The sequence below is a fragment of the Mesoplodon densirostris genome, chromosome 2 (genome assembly GCF_025265405.1).
Source record: "Mesoplodon densirostris isolate mMesDen1 chromosome 2, mMesDen1 primary haplotype, whole genome shotgun sequence".
Classification (NCBI taxonomy): Eukaryota; Metazoa; Chordata; class Mammalia; order Artiodactyla; family Ziphiidae; genus Mesoplodon; species Mesoplodon densirostris.
In genome coordinates this window covers 54,464,473-54,479,501 of record NC_082662.1, presented here as the reverse complement: position 1 = coordinate 54,479,501, position 15,029 = coordinate 54,464,473, and the positions used below count along the sequence as shown (strand labels likewise).

The window sequence follows — 15,029 nt, the reverse complement described above, 5'->3', positions numbered from 1 at the left end:
TGTTTCTGTTTTGTAAATAAGTTCATTTGTATCATTTTTTAAATTAGATTCCACATATAAGTGATTTCCTATGATATTTGTCTTTCTCTGTCTGACTTCACTTAGGATGATATATATCTATATATGTATAACTGATTCACCTGTTGTACACCTGAAACTAACACAACATTGTAAGTGAACTATACTCCAATAAAAATAAATAAATAAAGGATTAAGGCCGATTAATCCCACCCCTTTCTCATCTCTGTTATGCTTTGCAACACCTCCAACTCCTTCGTTCATCTCTCCTGTCCTGTACTCACAGTGCTACACGGCTCTGGTTTTTCTTTCAGAGGTGCTTCTGTTCCCATACCCCACCCCCAAGCCCCCCCCCACCAGCCAAACTACCTGTCACACTCCAAGGAATCTCCTTGAATTGTAAAGAAGCCACCCCACAGGCTAACTTCTTCCCTCAGTGTTCTCTCAACCTCCTCTGTTCTCTCAACAGCTTCCGCTTCTCTGCCATAGATGCCACACTTGAGTGGGTGACACTCACTCTCTCACTCCCTGGCAAGCTGGGAAAACGGAGTCAATATTTTTCTAAATTCCTTCCCACCACTAGGCCATTACTCTCCTACTCTTGTTTCAAAAGCTAATCTCTACTCTCACACCTCTCCTTTTATGGCCCACTTGACTAGCACCCCATCATTCTGAGTAAATAACCTTTCTCCTAAATGACAGAAAAAAAAAAATCAAGGTCATTGGGCAAGAACCTCCTTGGGTCCCAGTCCTCTAGGTGCTAATAGTACTGCATTGTACTAATTGTACCTTTCTTTCATTCCTGGCACCTGTGTCCATGGAGGAGATGAGCTTCCTCCTATCAAACTATTAGAAGTTAATCTCTCTAGGTGTGCAGTGTCCTCCTCTCCCTCCACCCTCTCCAGGGACTACACTTAATCACCCACTTTCTAGCATCTACATATTCCTCTTCTGGACCTTTCACAATCTATGTGTGTGTGCATGTGTGTGCCTGTGCATGTGTGTCTGTGTGTGTGTGTGTGTGTATATATATATCTATATATCTATATATATATATCTGCCCCCTTGTCCCATTTCCACAGTGCCTTTCAGTTGTCTAGGTAATGTGTTCTTTCTGCCTCTTTTCATGATCATGTTCCTCAAAACACTAGTCTGCTCTTACTTTGTCCAATATCTGATCTGTTCAATTCTCAACTCACTACTCTCTGATTTCCACTCTAATGAAACTGTTCTAAGCTTACCAAGGGCATCCATGTGATCAAGCCCCATGAAAACTCTTCCATTTTATCTACCTTGACCTCTCTGTAGCATGTAACAATAGTCTGTAATGATCCTTTTGTTAAAATGCTCTCTTCCCCTGGTTTCTATATCAACCTCTAGTTCATCAATTTCCTTCTACCTTTTGTTCATTCCACTTCATTCTTTTCCTCCTCAGTTCATGCCCTTAATATTGCTGCTTTGCAGGACTCCAATTTTGGCCCTGTTCTTTTATCACTTGAGCCTCCCCTGGATGACTATTCAAATCCAGGAGTTTCACCTACACTTGATCTTGTTCCCAATTATCCACATCAGGATAGACCTCAACACCAGTCCCCAGAGTCATGTATTTAATTAACTCCATTTCACTTTCTTGTCCTATGGATACCTGAACCCTCAACATGTCCCAAACAGAGCTCATCATTTTCCTCTTCAACCTGTTCATGCTCTTATAATCTTATGCCAAAGAATTAATGGTCCCACTATCCATCTAGTTGCCCCATTCAGACACACAGGTCGTCCTCCTACTCCTTCTCACTCCCAGCATGTTATCAGTCACCAATTCCTACAGCTGCTCTAACTCTTAAGTCCAGTCCCTCCCTAATTTGTCCTCAAGTACTTCTTGCTTGAGTTGTTAAATTCTTAATTAACCTTCCATTCTCTAAGTAAATACTCCCATAATCTATTTTGCAGACAACTGCAAGAATACAAAATTGTATAGATATAAAAGGAATTATATATATGGTACAATTTTAAGTATGTGAAATTCTCACAGCAATTGTTTTGTATGGTGGGTTTTATTCATAATATTTCCTTACATTTTCCAAATGTTCCACCGTAATCATGCCTGGTTGTTTTCGTTTTGTTTTGTTTTTTAAACATCTTTATTAGAGTATAATTGCTTTACAATGCTTTTTTTTGGGGGGGGGTGTTTTTTTGTTTTGTTTTTGTTTGCTGTACGCGGGCCTCTCACTGCTGTGGCCTCTCCCGTTGCGGAGCACAGGCTCCGGACGCGCAGGCTCAGCAGCCATGGCTCACGGGCCCAGCCGCTCCGTGGCATGTGGGATCTTCCCGGACGGGGGCACGAACCCGTGTCCCCTGCATCGGCAGGCAGACTCTCAACCACTGCGCCACCAGGGAAGCCCCGCTTTTTTTTTTTTAATAGAAGCAAAAAGAAAGCTATTATATAATGCAAAAACAAAGAGAAATAATATCATACCATGCATCAGTGGCATGTCTAGAAGATAACATTCCTATGTATGCCGAGGCCTTGGAAACAGCTAGAGCCCTGGGGAGTTGGTATAGAGGCAAGTCTTCTTGCTCCCTTGTTTGAGCCACAGCAGGAAGTTCAACAAGCAAGCCAGGACCTTGAACATCATTTGGAATCATCATGCCTAAAGAGTAAACCCAGATGATAGTGAGCACACGATATACTCATTCATTCTTCATTAATTCAATAAATAGTGATGGATATCTACTACAGGCAGGCCCCTTCCAGATAGAAGACTTATTTATACTAAACTAAATAAGTAAAACATTTAATATGTCAGATGGTGACAGTTCTATGGTAAAAAAAAATTCTGCAGGGAAGGGGGATAGGGGTTGCTCAGTGAAAGAGGGTTACAATTTTAAGCATGGTCTCACTGAAAAGATGTTATTTTAGCAATATGAATCTTTTATCAAAAGAATCCCCCTTATAAGTCAGAAAGAGAAAGACAAATACTATGTGATATCACTTATATGTGGAATCTAAAAAATACAACAAACTAGTGAATAAAACAAAAAAGAAACAGACTTACAGATACAGAGAAAAAGCTAGGGGTTACCAGTGGGGAGAGGGAAGTGGGGAAGGGTAATATAGGGGTAGGGAGAAAAAAAACGTATTAAGGGATTATATGAAATCATGTAGGTGAAACGTCTGAAAACCATAAAGCACTGCAGAATTTAAAGAATCTTTCATTCAATTAAAAAAAAAAGAAGAAGAAGAATCCCCTCTACGATGGTATATTCTTACCCTTACTACAAATCTTCCCTTTATCAACCGAGGCTGTCTCAATTACAGGCATACTGATATTTCACTGATTAAAAAAAAGTAATTCCACAGAATAACAAATAACCAAATAAAAACACTTACATTTTTAAAGGGGCTTTGCTTATAAATTCCAGGATTCTTTTACAGTTGTTACCTTATTTAATTCTCACATTAAACTATGAGTTAGAAAAGATAATCGCAACCATATTTTATAGGTGGGGAATTCCAGGTCAAGAAACTTTTGCTAATTAGAATGAACAAGTTGGGACTTCCCTGGAGGTCCAATGGCTAAGACTCGGTGCTTCTACTGCAGGGGGGCATGGGTTTGATCCTTGGTCAGAAAACTAAGTTCCCGCATGCCACATGGCATGGCCAAAACAAAAAAGAATGTACAAATTTACCTGGCACGTCATCTGTGTCATTTTCCCATTTACTGAAAAAAGGAGTAACAAGAGCAGAGCTGTGCATGCAGTCCTACAGCACATGTTTAGAGACCTGCACCCAGACTGGCATAAACCCATTAATTACTCTTAAGGTATACCTCAGTATCCAGTATATCTCATCCATGATAAATTCCCAGCCAATCTTTCTTCATCTTGTTATACAAATATGATGAATAGTGAATCAAATGCCTCCCTTAAATCCATACATTTATGGTATATTTTTGAGACTTGGCTTACCAGAAAATTAGAAATGATCACTAAGAGATATAGACACTTTTAAACTTTTCCTATAAGCATCACCTAAACTTTCCATTTCTTCATACTGAACCAACTTTCTAGTAAACTCACTTCTACTTCTGCTTTTTGTCTTGTCTAGACACATTGGAATCAGGATCTAATCAGCAGAGAGTCTGAAGAGGGTGTGAAAGTAACTGTAATGCTCAGGTGGTATTAAAGGAAGTCTCCGGTACCTCAGACATGCTTCACTCCCATCCCCTGGGCCTACATTCCTGCACGCAGTCAAATCCATACCAGTGCCGCCCTGCTCTAGCTTTGCCTGTGTCTACCTTCTCCCCCTTGAGAAGGGGCCAGGGATGGGATGGAAATTCTGGCATGAATGACCTAAAACAGGAGTTGAAAAAACAGAAAACCGGCTCTATTTGCAGAGCTATTTCCCATCCAGCTATGCTGGTAAAGTAGCCTATTAAATTGTGGTGCTGGGTTTCATAGATTGCTTCAGTTTCTTTACAACTTTTCATTACCTGCTCCACACAAAGCTGCCCATACCCTTTGCCCACTCCTCCTCCACAGACACCTTGGCAGTGCTCAGGTACACATCTCTCCTCTCTCACCGTGCTTGACACAGGCAGACTCACAGAGCTGTTCATCAAGTGCACCATGGTACCTGGGAGCCCATAAAATAAATCACATCCTTCGGGGCCTATGCAGTTGTTAGGTAACAGCCACGACAGAAGCACACAGGTTAGGAAAACAGGGAAGTTTACTTATTTATTTTTTTTAATATTTATTTATTTATTTGACTACATCGGGTCTTAGTTGCGGGATCTTCATTGCGGTATGCGCAACCTTTCATTGCGGCACACGGGCTCCTTTCTAGTTATGGTGCACGGGCTCCTTTCTAGTTGTGGTGTGCGGGCTCTAGAGCATGCAGGCTTAGTTGCCTCACGGCATATGAGATCTTAGTTCCCCAACCAGGGATCGAACCTGCGTCCCCTGCTTTGGAAAGCAGATTCTTAACCACTGGACCACGAGAGAAGTCCCCAGGGAAGTTTAAAAAAAAGGTTCCTAGATAAATGGAAGTTAAAGCTTATAGGAGAGAAATGGGGGAAATTTCCAAAAGGTTTATACTTAGTGAGGTGCACGAATAGAAAGATAAACAAAATAAAGGCAAGAAGAATCCAAGTAGAGAAGAGAGGGCGTTTCTGCACAACTTAGCAACTGGAAAAAAAAAAAAAGTAGGGAATCGGTATGCTGTTAAATCACCACACAGGAGCAGCACATCACCTTCTCATTCAAGAAATATTTCTTGAGCACCCACTATGGTAACATAATCAGGTATGAGCCTTGCCCTCCAGAAGCTTATGGTAATAGACAGGCATGCAAATACGCAAGTGTGCCTGACTCTGCGTGCAATGATAGAAATTCATCCAGGTTCACTGGAGGCCCACTCCAGGCTAGACCAAAGACTGGGGAACAGAACTACTTTCTGTCTGAAATCTTCTGAAATCTCTTAACACTAAATGTATTACTGATTTGACATTTATCTTGCATGCTTTACATTATTAATTATGCTAATTTCTAGGTTTAGTTTCACAGCCCGTGAAGAGCATAGGCTCTTTGAGGAAACCTACTTTTAGATTAAGTACAGAGTCAAAAATAGCCCTTTACACATAGGTTCTCAAAAATAATTTTTAATGTAACTGCTCATAAGTAAATCTAAAATTGTCTGTTACTAACAGAGTGGTCAAAGGGCTACAGATTTGAAAGAGGCCCCACAGAACACTTAGCCCAATTCCATCATTTTACAGCTGAAGAAGTGGAGGGGCTTGGAGAAGCGGGAGGCTTGCCTGGTGACACAGCAGGTTAATGGCTTAGTACTGAGGGGCTTGGGACTGAAATTATACTGACTCTGTACCAATAATTTCTTAGTCCATCCATGGTTAGCACTAACCCAAGTACTCACACCTGCCACACAGCATTCTGGCAGCTCTCAAAAATTTTTCCAAAAAGCATGTGGTTATGAACACTCTTCTAGTGAGGACAGGCCTAAGGTATACAAGCATAGCTTAATTCCTAAAGCTATAATCTCCAAAAATAAATTCCCAGGGCCTTGTCAGATATTAGATTAAGGCAGTATGGTGGGTTGAATGATGGCCCACCTAAAATATATATATATATATCCCTGCCATAGAACCTATAAATGAGAACTTATATGGAAAAAAGGGCTTTGCAGATGTAATTAAATTAAGTGTCTTGAAATGAGACCATCCTGGATTATCCAAGTGGGCCCTGAATCCAACAGCAGGTGTCCTTGTAAGAGAGAGAAGAAGAGAAGACATGGATAGGGAGAAGAGGAGAGGGCCACGTGAGGACGGAGGCAGAGATTAGAATGATGCAGCCGCGAGCCAAAGGACGCTGGAGCCACCTGAAGCTGGACAAGGAAAAGAACGGATTCTTCCCTAGAGCTCTCAGAAGGAGCACAGCAACTTAATTTAGGACTTCTGGACTCCAGAACGGTGAGAGAATTAACTTCTGCTGTTTTAAGCCACCAAGTTTGTGGCTGTTTGTTACAACAGCCCTAGGAAACTCATACAGGCAGCAGAAGGCAGAGGAAATAACTTTGGAGTCACTTAGATGATACCCAGAGGAGGGCTCAGAGGAAGACTGGATCATCCCATGAGGACAAAATCCCTTTCCCTATCTTTTTCCCAACTCCACTGCCCTTCCTCACAAACACCCACCCCATATTTCTAGTCTATGCCTTTCAATCCTGACAGTATAAAACAGTGAATGGTTCTCAACCAGGGCAATTTTGTCTCCCAAGGGACATTTGACAATGTCTGAAGACATTTTGATTTTGATCATGACTGGGAATACCACTGAATCTAGGGCTAGAAGGCAGAGGCAGGAAGGCTGTGAACATCTTTCAACGCACAGGTAAGCCCTCTATAACAGAATTATCTGGTCCAAATTAGAGCTTATATGGCTATAAAGTATCAACGGCAATCAAACAGATATGGACCATTAGTTCATTTATGAATTCATTTGTGCCATAAATCTTCTCTAAGTATTTAATAGTCATAGGATACAGAAATGTGGTGAATTAAAAAAAAATAGTATACCGGGAGAGTTTTGGTGAAAAATCCCATTTTTCTCCTAGTCACAATCAGTTATACCTTATGAAAAATTGAATAGGCTCATTTAATCTTAGATATTCAAAATTGACTATCCTAATTTTCTTTTTAAATTAACTATTCATGATGTGTTCTGACCTGCAGGGAACTGGCAATTGTTATCATCTCATAGATGCTTTCAATCTTTAACCACATTAAGAATTCCATTCTTTAGATTTTTACTTGACAGAATGTTGAATTCATAAAAAACAGTTACATAACTTTTCTATAGCTATCTCTCTCTTCTAACAGCATATTACCATACAACACAAGAACTGCCCACAGAGAAAGACTTTTCCTATAAGTAGAGTCAAAACAGGTGAAGGACAGCATAAATCCTGAACAATGGCTCTATAAATCCCAATGCTATGAAAGAACTTACCAGGCTCACCTAAGGATCTTAATATTATGACATTAAATATTGCAGTGTTAGATGAGGAAAGATCATTTTTTAAAGTCAAGTTTTCAAAACTATATAAGAATCAATATGGGAAGAGGCAAGGAGAAGCACTATACTTTTAGGATTCTTTAATGGAAACTAAGTTATTAATGTACCAAAATTAACTGTAATATATGGCTATAAAAATGTTTCATAAATGTTTAAAATATGTCTCTCTTTATTAATATTTAACAACCCCATTCAACAAGCTAACAGTATCACTTAATAGCATCAGAGATTTTAATATATATTAGTAGAGACTTATTTCAGATTTGGCATAAGGCAGTAGTTTTAGTCTTAATCCATAAAGCTAATAAAAAGCAAAATGAGGCAGGGAAAATGCAGCTCTCTCAGAAAACAGAATCTGAAAGCTCTAAGTTGAAATATGATTCATGTTATTTTTCCAGATATTTTGAAGCAGATTAATTAGTAAGCAGATTTCAATTCAAAACATTATAATGAATGAAAATGTGAGAGTAAAATTCATCATATATACAAATAAAACTGAAAGATTGCAAAATAATGTAATTTGTGTTTATGAGAAACAAAAATCACAAACCTAAATCCAGACTACTTTTCGTTAACGAATTAAGATTTTCCAGATCATCAAATCTGCTTTGTTGACTGTTTCCTTCGGTTGAGGGTATGGAGGATAGGGAATCGATGCCAAAGTTTTCTTTCATCTCAAGAGGAAGAAAAACAGAAATGCATTAGTACTTTATGATAAAATGTGGAACACCATAATGTTGTTCAATCCAGATCATAATGATAGCGGAAAACTGGCCCTGCATACAAGCCTTCTCAAGTAACGGTTTATACTGTGGTAAGCAGTAACAAATGTTAGTAACTTAGTATCTGTAAGAGTACAGGCTAGTAAAATCTGTTTTTTCCAAACACTGGATTTTTTACCAAAAAAAATTGTTTTATAAACATTAATAAGTAGATTTAAATAAACATTCACCAAGGCAGAGGAATAAAAGATCTATCAAGTTAAGCAAGGTCAATGGTTGATACTCATTATGTCCTGGATCATGATGGATCACAACTTAAATAGCTTCATTGCTGATCTGGAAACACCTAGTGAATTTTCATAGTTCTAAGCCTTTGCTATGCCCTCCCTGACACTCTTATCTGCCTAGTGAACAACCTGTTCCCCGAACCTAAAACCTACAGGTAAGCACAGTGAAAAGTTATTACATTTTCCTTGTCTTCCATTTACACACGTCTTTTATGGTTTTCCAAAGTTACAATCTTCCAGAACATACAATTTTCATTGATGTATTTTATTATGATATTTAAAAAACATTTATATGCATGAAATTAAATGACAACATTATGGTCACCGTAGGCATTTACCTTAACTCGTTTAAGGTGAGTAACACTATGTTATTCTCTATTGTTGGAAATTTAGGTTGTTCGAAACAAAAAAAATGAATTATATTTTTTACAACAGTCCATGTTTTTTCATGGTTATACTGGTCATACTTCAATAAGAAAAGGACCTCTCATAAACTGATGTACCAAATACTGTTAGATTTTATCAAATAGATTATGAATATAATTGAGTATATAACTGTATCAGATACCCAAAGGAGGCTACAGTACATAGAATTCAACTCAAATATTAAAAAGAGGTGAGAAAGGAAATATGACTACTTAGTTGCCTAGAATAAAATAAGAACTTACTAGAGAAGGGTGTCAGGAGGAGGTGGCAGCCACTGAGTACTTAAAAAGAAGAAATTTTACAACAATTTTTGAACTGTCTGGATTTTTTTTTCAAGTAAATGGCAATTATGTAACTGAGGAATAAGAATTGATGCCTAAATCTGAGATTTCAATACAGTGGGTATGAAAGGTTAAATCTTTAGAAAAATCAATTCAGTTTTTTTTCTAAATAGAGAAGAAAATAAAAACACAAAATTATTCTCAGGTAACTAATCCTCAGGCAAAAAGAATCAGATATTTTAAAAAAGGGCAAAGGACTTAGACATTTCTCCAAAGGATATTTGAAGATCGCCAATAAGCATATGAAAAGCGGCTCAAGGTCACTAACAGAGAAATACAAATCAAAACCACAGTGAGCTGCCACTTCACACCTATTTAAAAAACAGAAAACAACTGTTGGTGAGCATGTGGAGAAATTAGAAAACCTGTGCATTGCTAGCAGAAATGAAAATGGTACAGCTTCTATGGAAAACAGTACGATGATTCCTAAAAGAAATTAAACAGAATTACCATATGATCTTGCAATTTCACTTCTGGGTGGAGAGCACCCAAAATTTGGTTTTTGAACAAATATTTGTATACCAGTGTCCACAGCAGCATTGTTCACAATAGCCAAAGATAGAAACAGCCCAGATGTCCATCAGCTGATGAATGAGTAAACAAAAGGTGGTATGTGTACCTTCAGTGGAATGTTATTCAGGCTCAAAAAGTGAGAAAATGCTGACACGCTACATGTATGAACCTTGAAGACATCATGCTAAGTGAAATAAGCCAGACACAAAAGGATAAATATTGTATGATTCCACTTACATGAGGTGCTTTGAGTAGTCAAATTTTTAGAGACAGAAAGTAGAATTGTGGTTGGTTGCCAGAGGAGGAGGGAAGGTGAGAATAAGCAGTTATTGCTTAGTGTGTACAGAGTTTCAATTTGGGAAGATGAAAAAGTTCTGGAGATGGATGGTGGTAATGGTTGTACAATAATGTGAGTGTATTAATGCCACAAGAACTATAAGCCTAAAAATGCTTAAAAGGTCAACTTTATGTAATGTGTATTTTATCACAATTAAAAATAAAGAACCAGATCTATAAATCTTGATGGCTTCACCCTTCAACTAAAATGGAGTAACAGGGTGGTAGAGAATGATAAACTTATAAGTAGTTGGGTTTGCACTCCACAAATATAGCTATATCTGTAACCCCAAATGGATATTACAATGAAGACAGAAGTGATAATGTTCCTCTACCTTTTTGGAGGGCACCCTCTAAATAGAAGAGTATTGGGAATTACATATTTGTAAGGTATTTCACTGTGTTTTTAAAATCCACCCACTCAGGGCTTATTTTGTTAGATAATAAAGTATCGTCACTGGATCCACCATAATGAGAGAAAGGCAAATAAAGATCCAAGCCCATCCTGATCATGTGGGTACAACTGTTACAGGGGATCAGAATATTCCACCTAGAAATATGCCACTTTGGCATAAGGATTATTTTGAACTGAAGAAAAAGAGTGAACTCAGAAAAGCTCCCTATCCTCCCCTGCTTCTCAATCACCAGAGACAACTCTAGACTCTTCAGCTCAGAGATGGCACTAAGAGAGATGTACATGACAAACCTTACTAAAACAATCCTTATCTTCCATCAATTCCCCCCATATATTTCCCTTCCCACAGTATGCTGACCCTAAAAGCCTAAATCCCTTTTCCTTTGTCTTGTTACTTCTCTACAAGTTCACTGTCCTTTGTTAAGATGCTGTATAAGCCCAAGTTCTAACCCCTCCCTCCACTGAGTGAATCATCACTGATATATGCATGAGGCAGGTGTTAATAAATGGTTTTTCTTTTCTTAATCTGTCTTTTGTCAGTTTAATTTCCAGGGCCCCAGCCAGAGGAACCTAGGAGGGTAGAGGAAAAAGGGGTTTTCCTCCCATACACTGTCAACACTGCTGGGTGTGGGGAAGGGAGGAAAAGAGCTAATGCCCATATATCCGGGCAAAACTCTAATTCAAAAAGATGCATGAACCCCTATGTTCACAGCAGCACTATTCACAGTAGCCAAGACGTGGAAACAACCTAAATGTCTATCAACAGATGAATGGATAGAGAAGATGTGGCACATATATACAATGGAATGTTAGTCAGCCATAAAAAAGAATGAAATAATGCCATCTGCAGCAACATGGATGGACCTAGAGATGATCATACTAAGTGAACTAGGTCAGAAAGAGAAAGACAAATACCGTATGATATCACTTATATGTGGAATCTAAAATATGACACAAATGAACCTATCTATGAAACAGAAACAGAATCATGGACATAGAGAACAGACTCGTGGTTGTCAAAGGGGAGGGGTTTAGGGAGAGATGGAGTGGAAGGCTGGGGTTAGCAGACGTAAGCTTTTATATATAGAATGGATAAACAACAAGGTCCTACTGTATAGCACAGAGAACTAGAGTCAATATCTTATGATGATATTTTATATTCTTTTCCATAATGGAAAAGAATATTTAAAAATGTGTATATATATGTATAGCTAATCACTTTGCTGTACAGCAGTAATTAACACATTGTAAATCAACTATATTTCAGTAAAAATTAAAAATTAAAAAAAGAGTTAATGCTCAAAGCAAGAACATATAATTATTTAAAGACGATAAAACACTGTTTAGGTAAGACACATTAGGGCTGAAACAATCTTAATCAGTGCCAGTTTAGGGAGACTATACATGTTACCTCACAGAATAAGAAAGCTGGGAAATTTAACAGTTAGTAATTAAGATGCATGTCCTTCAAACTGTGAGCACTGAATGCTGTTTAAACAAGCTTTATAAAGAGCACTTTGATAAACAATAGAGGCAGTGGTTACACTGTGAAAATCATCAATATAAACTTAGAAGAGGGATTTTTTTTAAAACCAAATATTATGCAAATGATGCTTGAGATCAGAATAAAATTTTGACCGACAACATGGATTCAAAAATTACTGTATCTGAAACAACCTAGATGAAAATGAAGATGGTATAGTTGAAGAACAGTGTTGTAAGATCAAAAAGTAATTAAATTCTAGTAGTAATATAGATTCTGGCATTAATATGCATTGAAAGAATTTGAATAAAATTCTATCACTAAATGTGAGAACAGGCAAAAAATTTGATATTTTATAGGTTTTAAAATAGGAATGCTTAAGTAAATTTATAAAGTAAATATTATTAATATACATTTGACTATTTCATCTATATCCCTACAAGTTTGTATATTAAAATGGGCCTATATTTTAGGTTGCCTTATATTGGGGTAAATAGAAAAATTTATTTTTATGGACAAAAACACCATAACAAGGCAGTATTTATGAATATTCAATAATCTGCAATTACTAACTTGCTTCATATAACTGACTATTCTGTTTGAGGTCAAGCACTTATAGACATAGGAGTGGGACTGGCTGAGGTAGAAAGAACCAATGTCAGTGGCAACATACCAGGTGATTCGATGTCACCTCTTCCCACATTAGTCACATAATCCCAAATATCCGTTCGCTAGTAGACTGCCCAGAGTCCACTACCAGGGGTAATCCTCTGGGGTTCCTTAAATATATAAATACAGCATCTTGCATAGCAGAGGAACCCACAAGCATCTGCAAAAAGGATAAATGTAGGAAGATCTAAGGGAGGCAAGGAAAAAACCCAGCTCTATCTGCCTGTGAGAGAGCAAATGAAGGCTACTTTGCACATCACTGCAGGGAAGTTGCTGACCTCAGTGAGGAGGGCACCGTACTGCACCTGAACACTCTGCTATGTACCCCATACAAAAACTTTCTTTTCATTGCTTGGAAGTTAATTTGGGGAAAGAAATAAACAAACAAAAATAAAACATTAAAAATATCCCTAATGAAAGATTCCAACTGGTGACCAGTTAACTCTAATTTTATTTTTAAAAAAACTTATTGATGATTTAATAGCGAGGGCAAACCTATTAAAATATAATGCTTTCCTGCCAAGTTGTCAACAGGTAGTATCATAAATGTAAAGATAATCTTCTAGAGTTCAGTGACTTTCTATTTAGTATCATATATAATACAGAGAACAGTGTGGATATGCAAGACAGAAACAACAATAAATATTTAATCAATTTTGCCTTGATTTTCCTTGACAAATACATCATGTGAGAAATACAGAGCTGTGTCTCCGTGAGAGAATTTTTTTTAAAAAAATCACAAATGGCAAAATAACTCTTCCTTGAAATCGGTAATGAGAAGAAAAGCATCACTAAAAAAGCAAGGTAAAAAAAATAAAACCCACCATAAAAGCAAGGCAACTACAGTTTATTGACTCCAGCCAGAAGTTACATAATACAGAAATGATGAGGTTTACTTAAAGCAACACACACTGTATGGTACATTTTGGAAAAAATGATTAATGATGAAAAGATCCATTGAATTTTGTTCAGGAGGAGTCAGGGAGGATGTGTAAGATGTGTTCTAATCCCTTACCATCTTTTCAGTGCTATAGCCACACTGCTGCATCTCCTGGGAATACACGCTCATCATGGACCTGGCTTCTTGAGGCTCAGGCAGTTCACAATCCTGGTACCACTGTGTACCAAAGTGAAGCTCCTTCATGGATAGAACAGGAGCAGCCTCTTGAATGTGAGGTGAGGGATACGATTCCATGGACTGTAAGTGGTTTTGATAGAGCTCATATTCTTCATCAACAAGCATTTCTCTTTCTTCATCCATTTCCTGCAATCTAGGAGCCATAAATTCAAGCATTTCCCAGGCCTCCTTACTATTGTCTATCTCTTTTTGTTGGGACTGGAAAGCCTTTCCCAAATGTAGAAATGGCTCATCCACAAGCTCTTCTTTAAAATAGGGCTCATCTCTAAATCCCTGTGAATAAAAATTGTAAAAAAAAAAACTTTAAACTACGTCTGTATTAAAGCTACACCCTACACATTAACTGGAAAATTAACCCCTGACATAACTGCAATGACATTATTATATGACAATGCATGGTTAACCTGACAGCTCTCCATTACAAATGAGAAGAAATACAATCTCACTGCCACACAAGCCTCACCCTGAAAAGAAGCAAACGACAAGAGGCAAAAATCTGCCTTTGCCAAGGTGACTGACTAGTCTGAAAGGTTCACTATACATCAACTGCCTTAAAATCTTAGTCAGAAATAGGAATTTCGTTAAATTGCTACATTGAATATTTAACTCCTGCATCTCATATAAAAAATAATACATAGGGGCTTCCCTGGTGGCGCAGTGGTTGAGAGTCCACCTGCCGATGCAGGGGACACGGGTTCGTACCCCGGTCTGGGAAGATCCCACATGCTGCGGAGCGGCTAGGCCCGTGAGCCATGGCCGCTGAGCCTGCGCGTCCGGAGCCTGTGCTCCACAACGGGAGAGGCCACAACAGTGAGAGGCCCACATACCGCAAAAAAAAAAAAATAATAATAATAATAATAACACATAAATATGGATGTACTTCATACTATCACTTAAGAAAGCAAAGACTTAAAAGGTCAGGATTTTCAGGTTTATGTAACTAAAAAGAAATTAATGGTTATTTGAATGTTTACAAAACATTCTCTATAAACTGAAGATATGGGGAATATGTCTCAACTACTTTGAGTATGACTCTTTTATAATATACCACTTAATAGAAATTTATTTTTGCATCTGAATTAATAATA

The 15,029-nt window shown here is 37.9% G+C and overlaps 1 protein-coding gene across 3 annotated transcripts in view; it reads right to left on the bottom strand.

Moving 5' to 3' along the window:
* PATJ (PATJ crumbs cell polarity complex component) overlaps positions 1-15,029 on the bottom strand; it is a 380,458-nt gene that overhangs the window by 253,398 nt on the left and 112,031 nt on the right. For all 3 annotated transcript variants that reach the window (XM_060089886.1, XM_060089883.1, XM_060089884.1), the window contains exons 20-22: positions 13,819-14,214; positions 8,162-8,285; positions 2,495-2,669 (exon numbers count right to left, since the gene is read on the bottom strand). In XM_060089886.1, the coding sequence (XP_059945869.1) occupies positions 2,495-2,669; positions 8,162-8,285; positions 13,819-14,214 (695 nt within the window). The remainder of the gene's footprint in view (positions 1-2,494; positions 2,670-8,161; positions 8,286-13,818; positions 14,215-15,029) is intronic.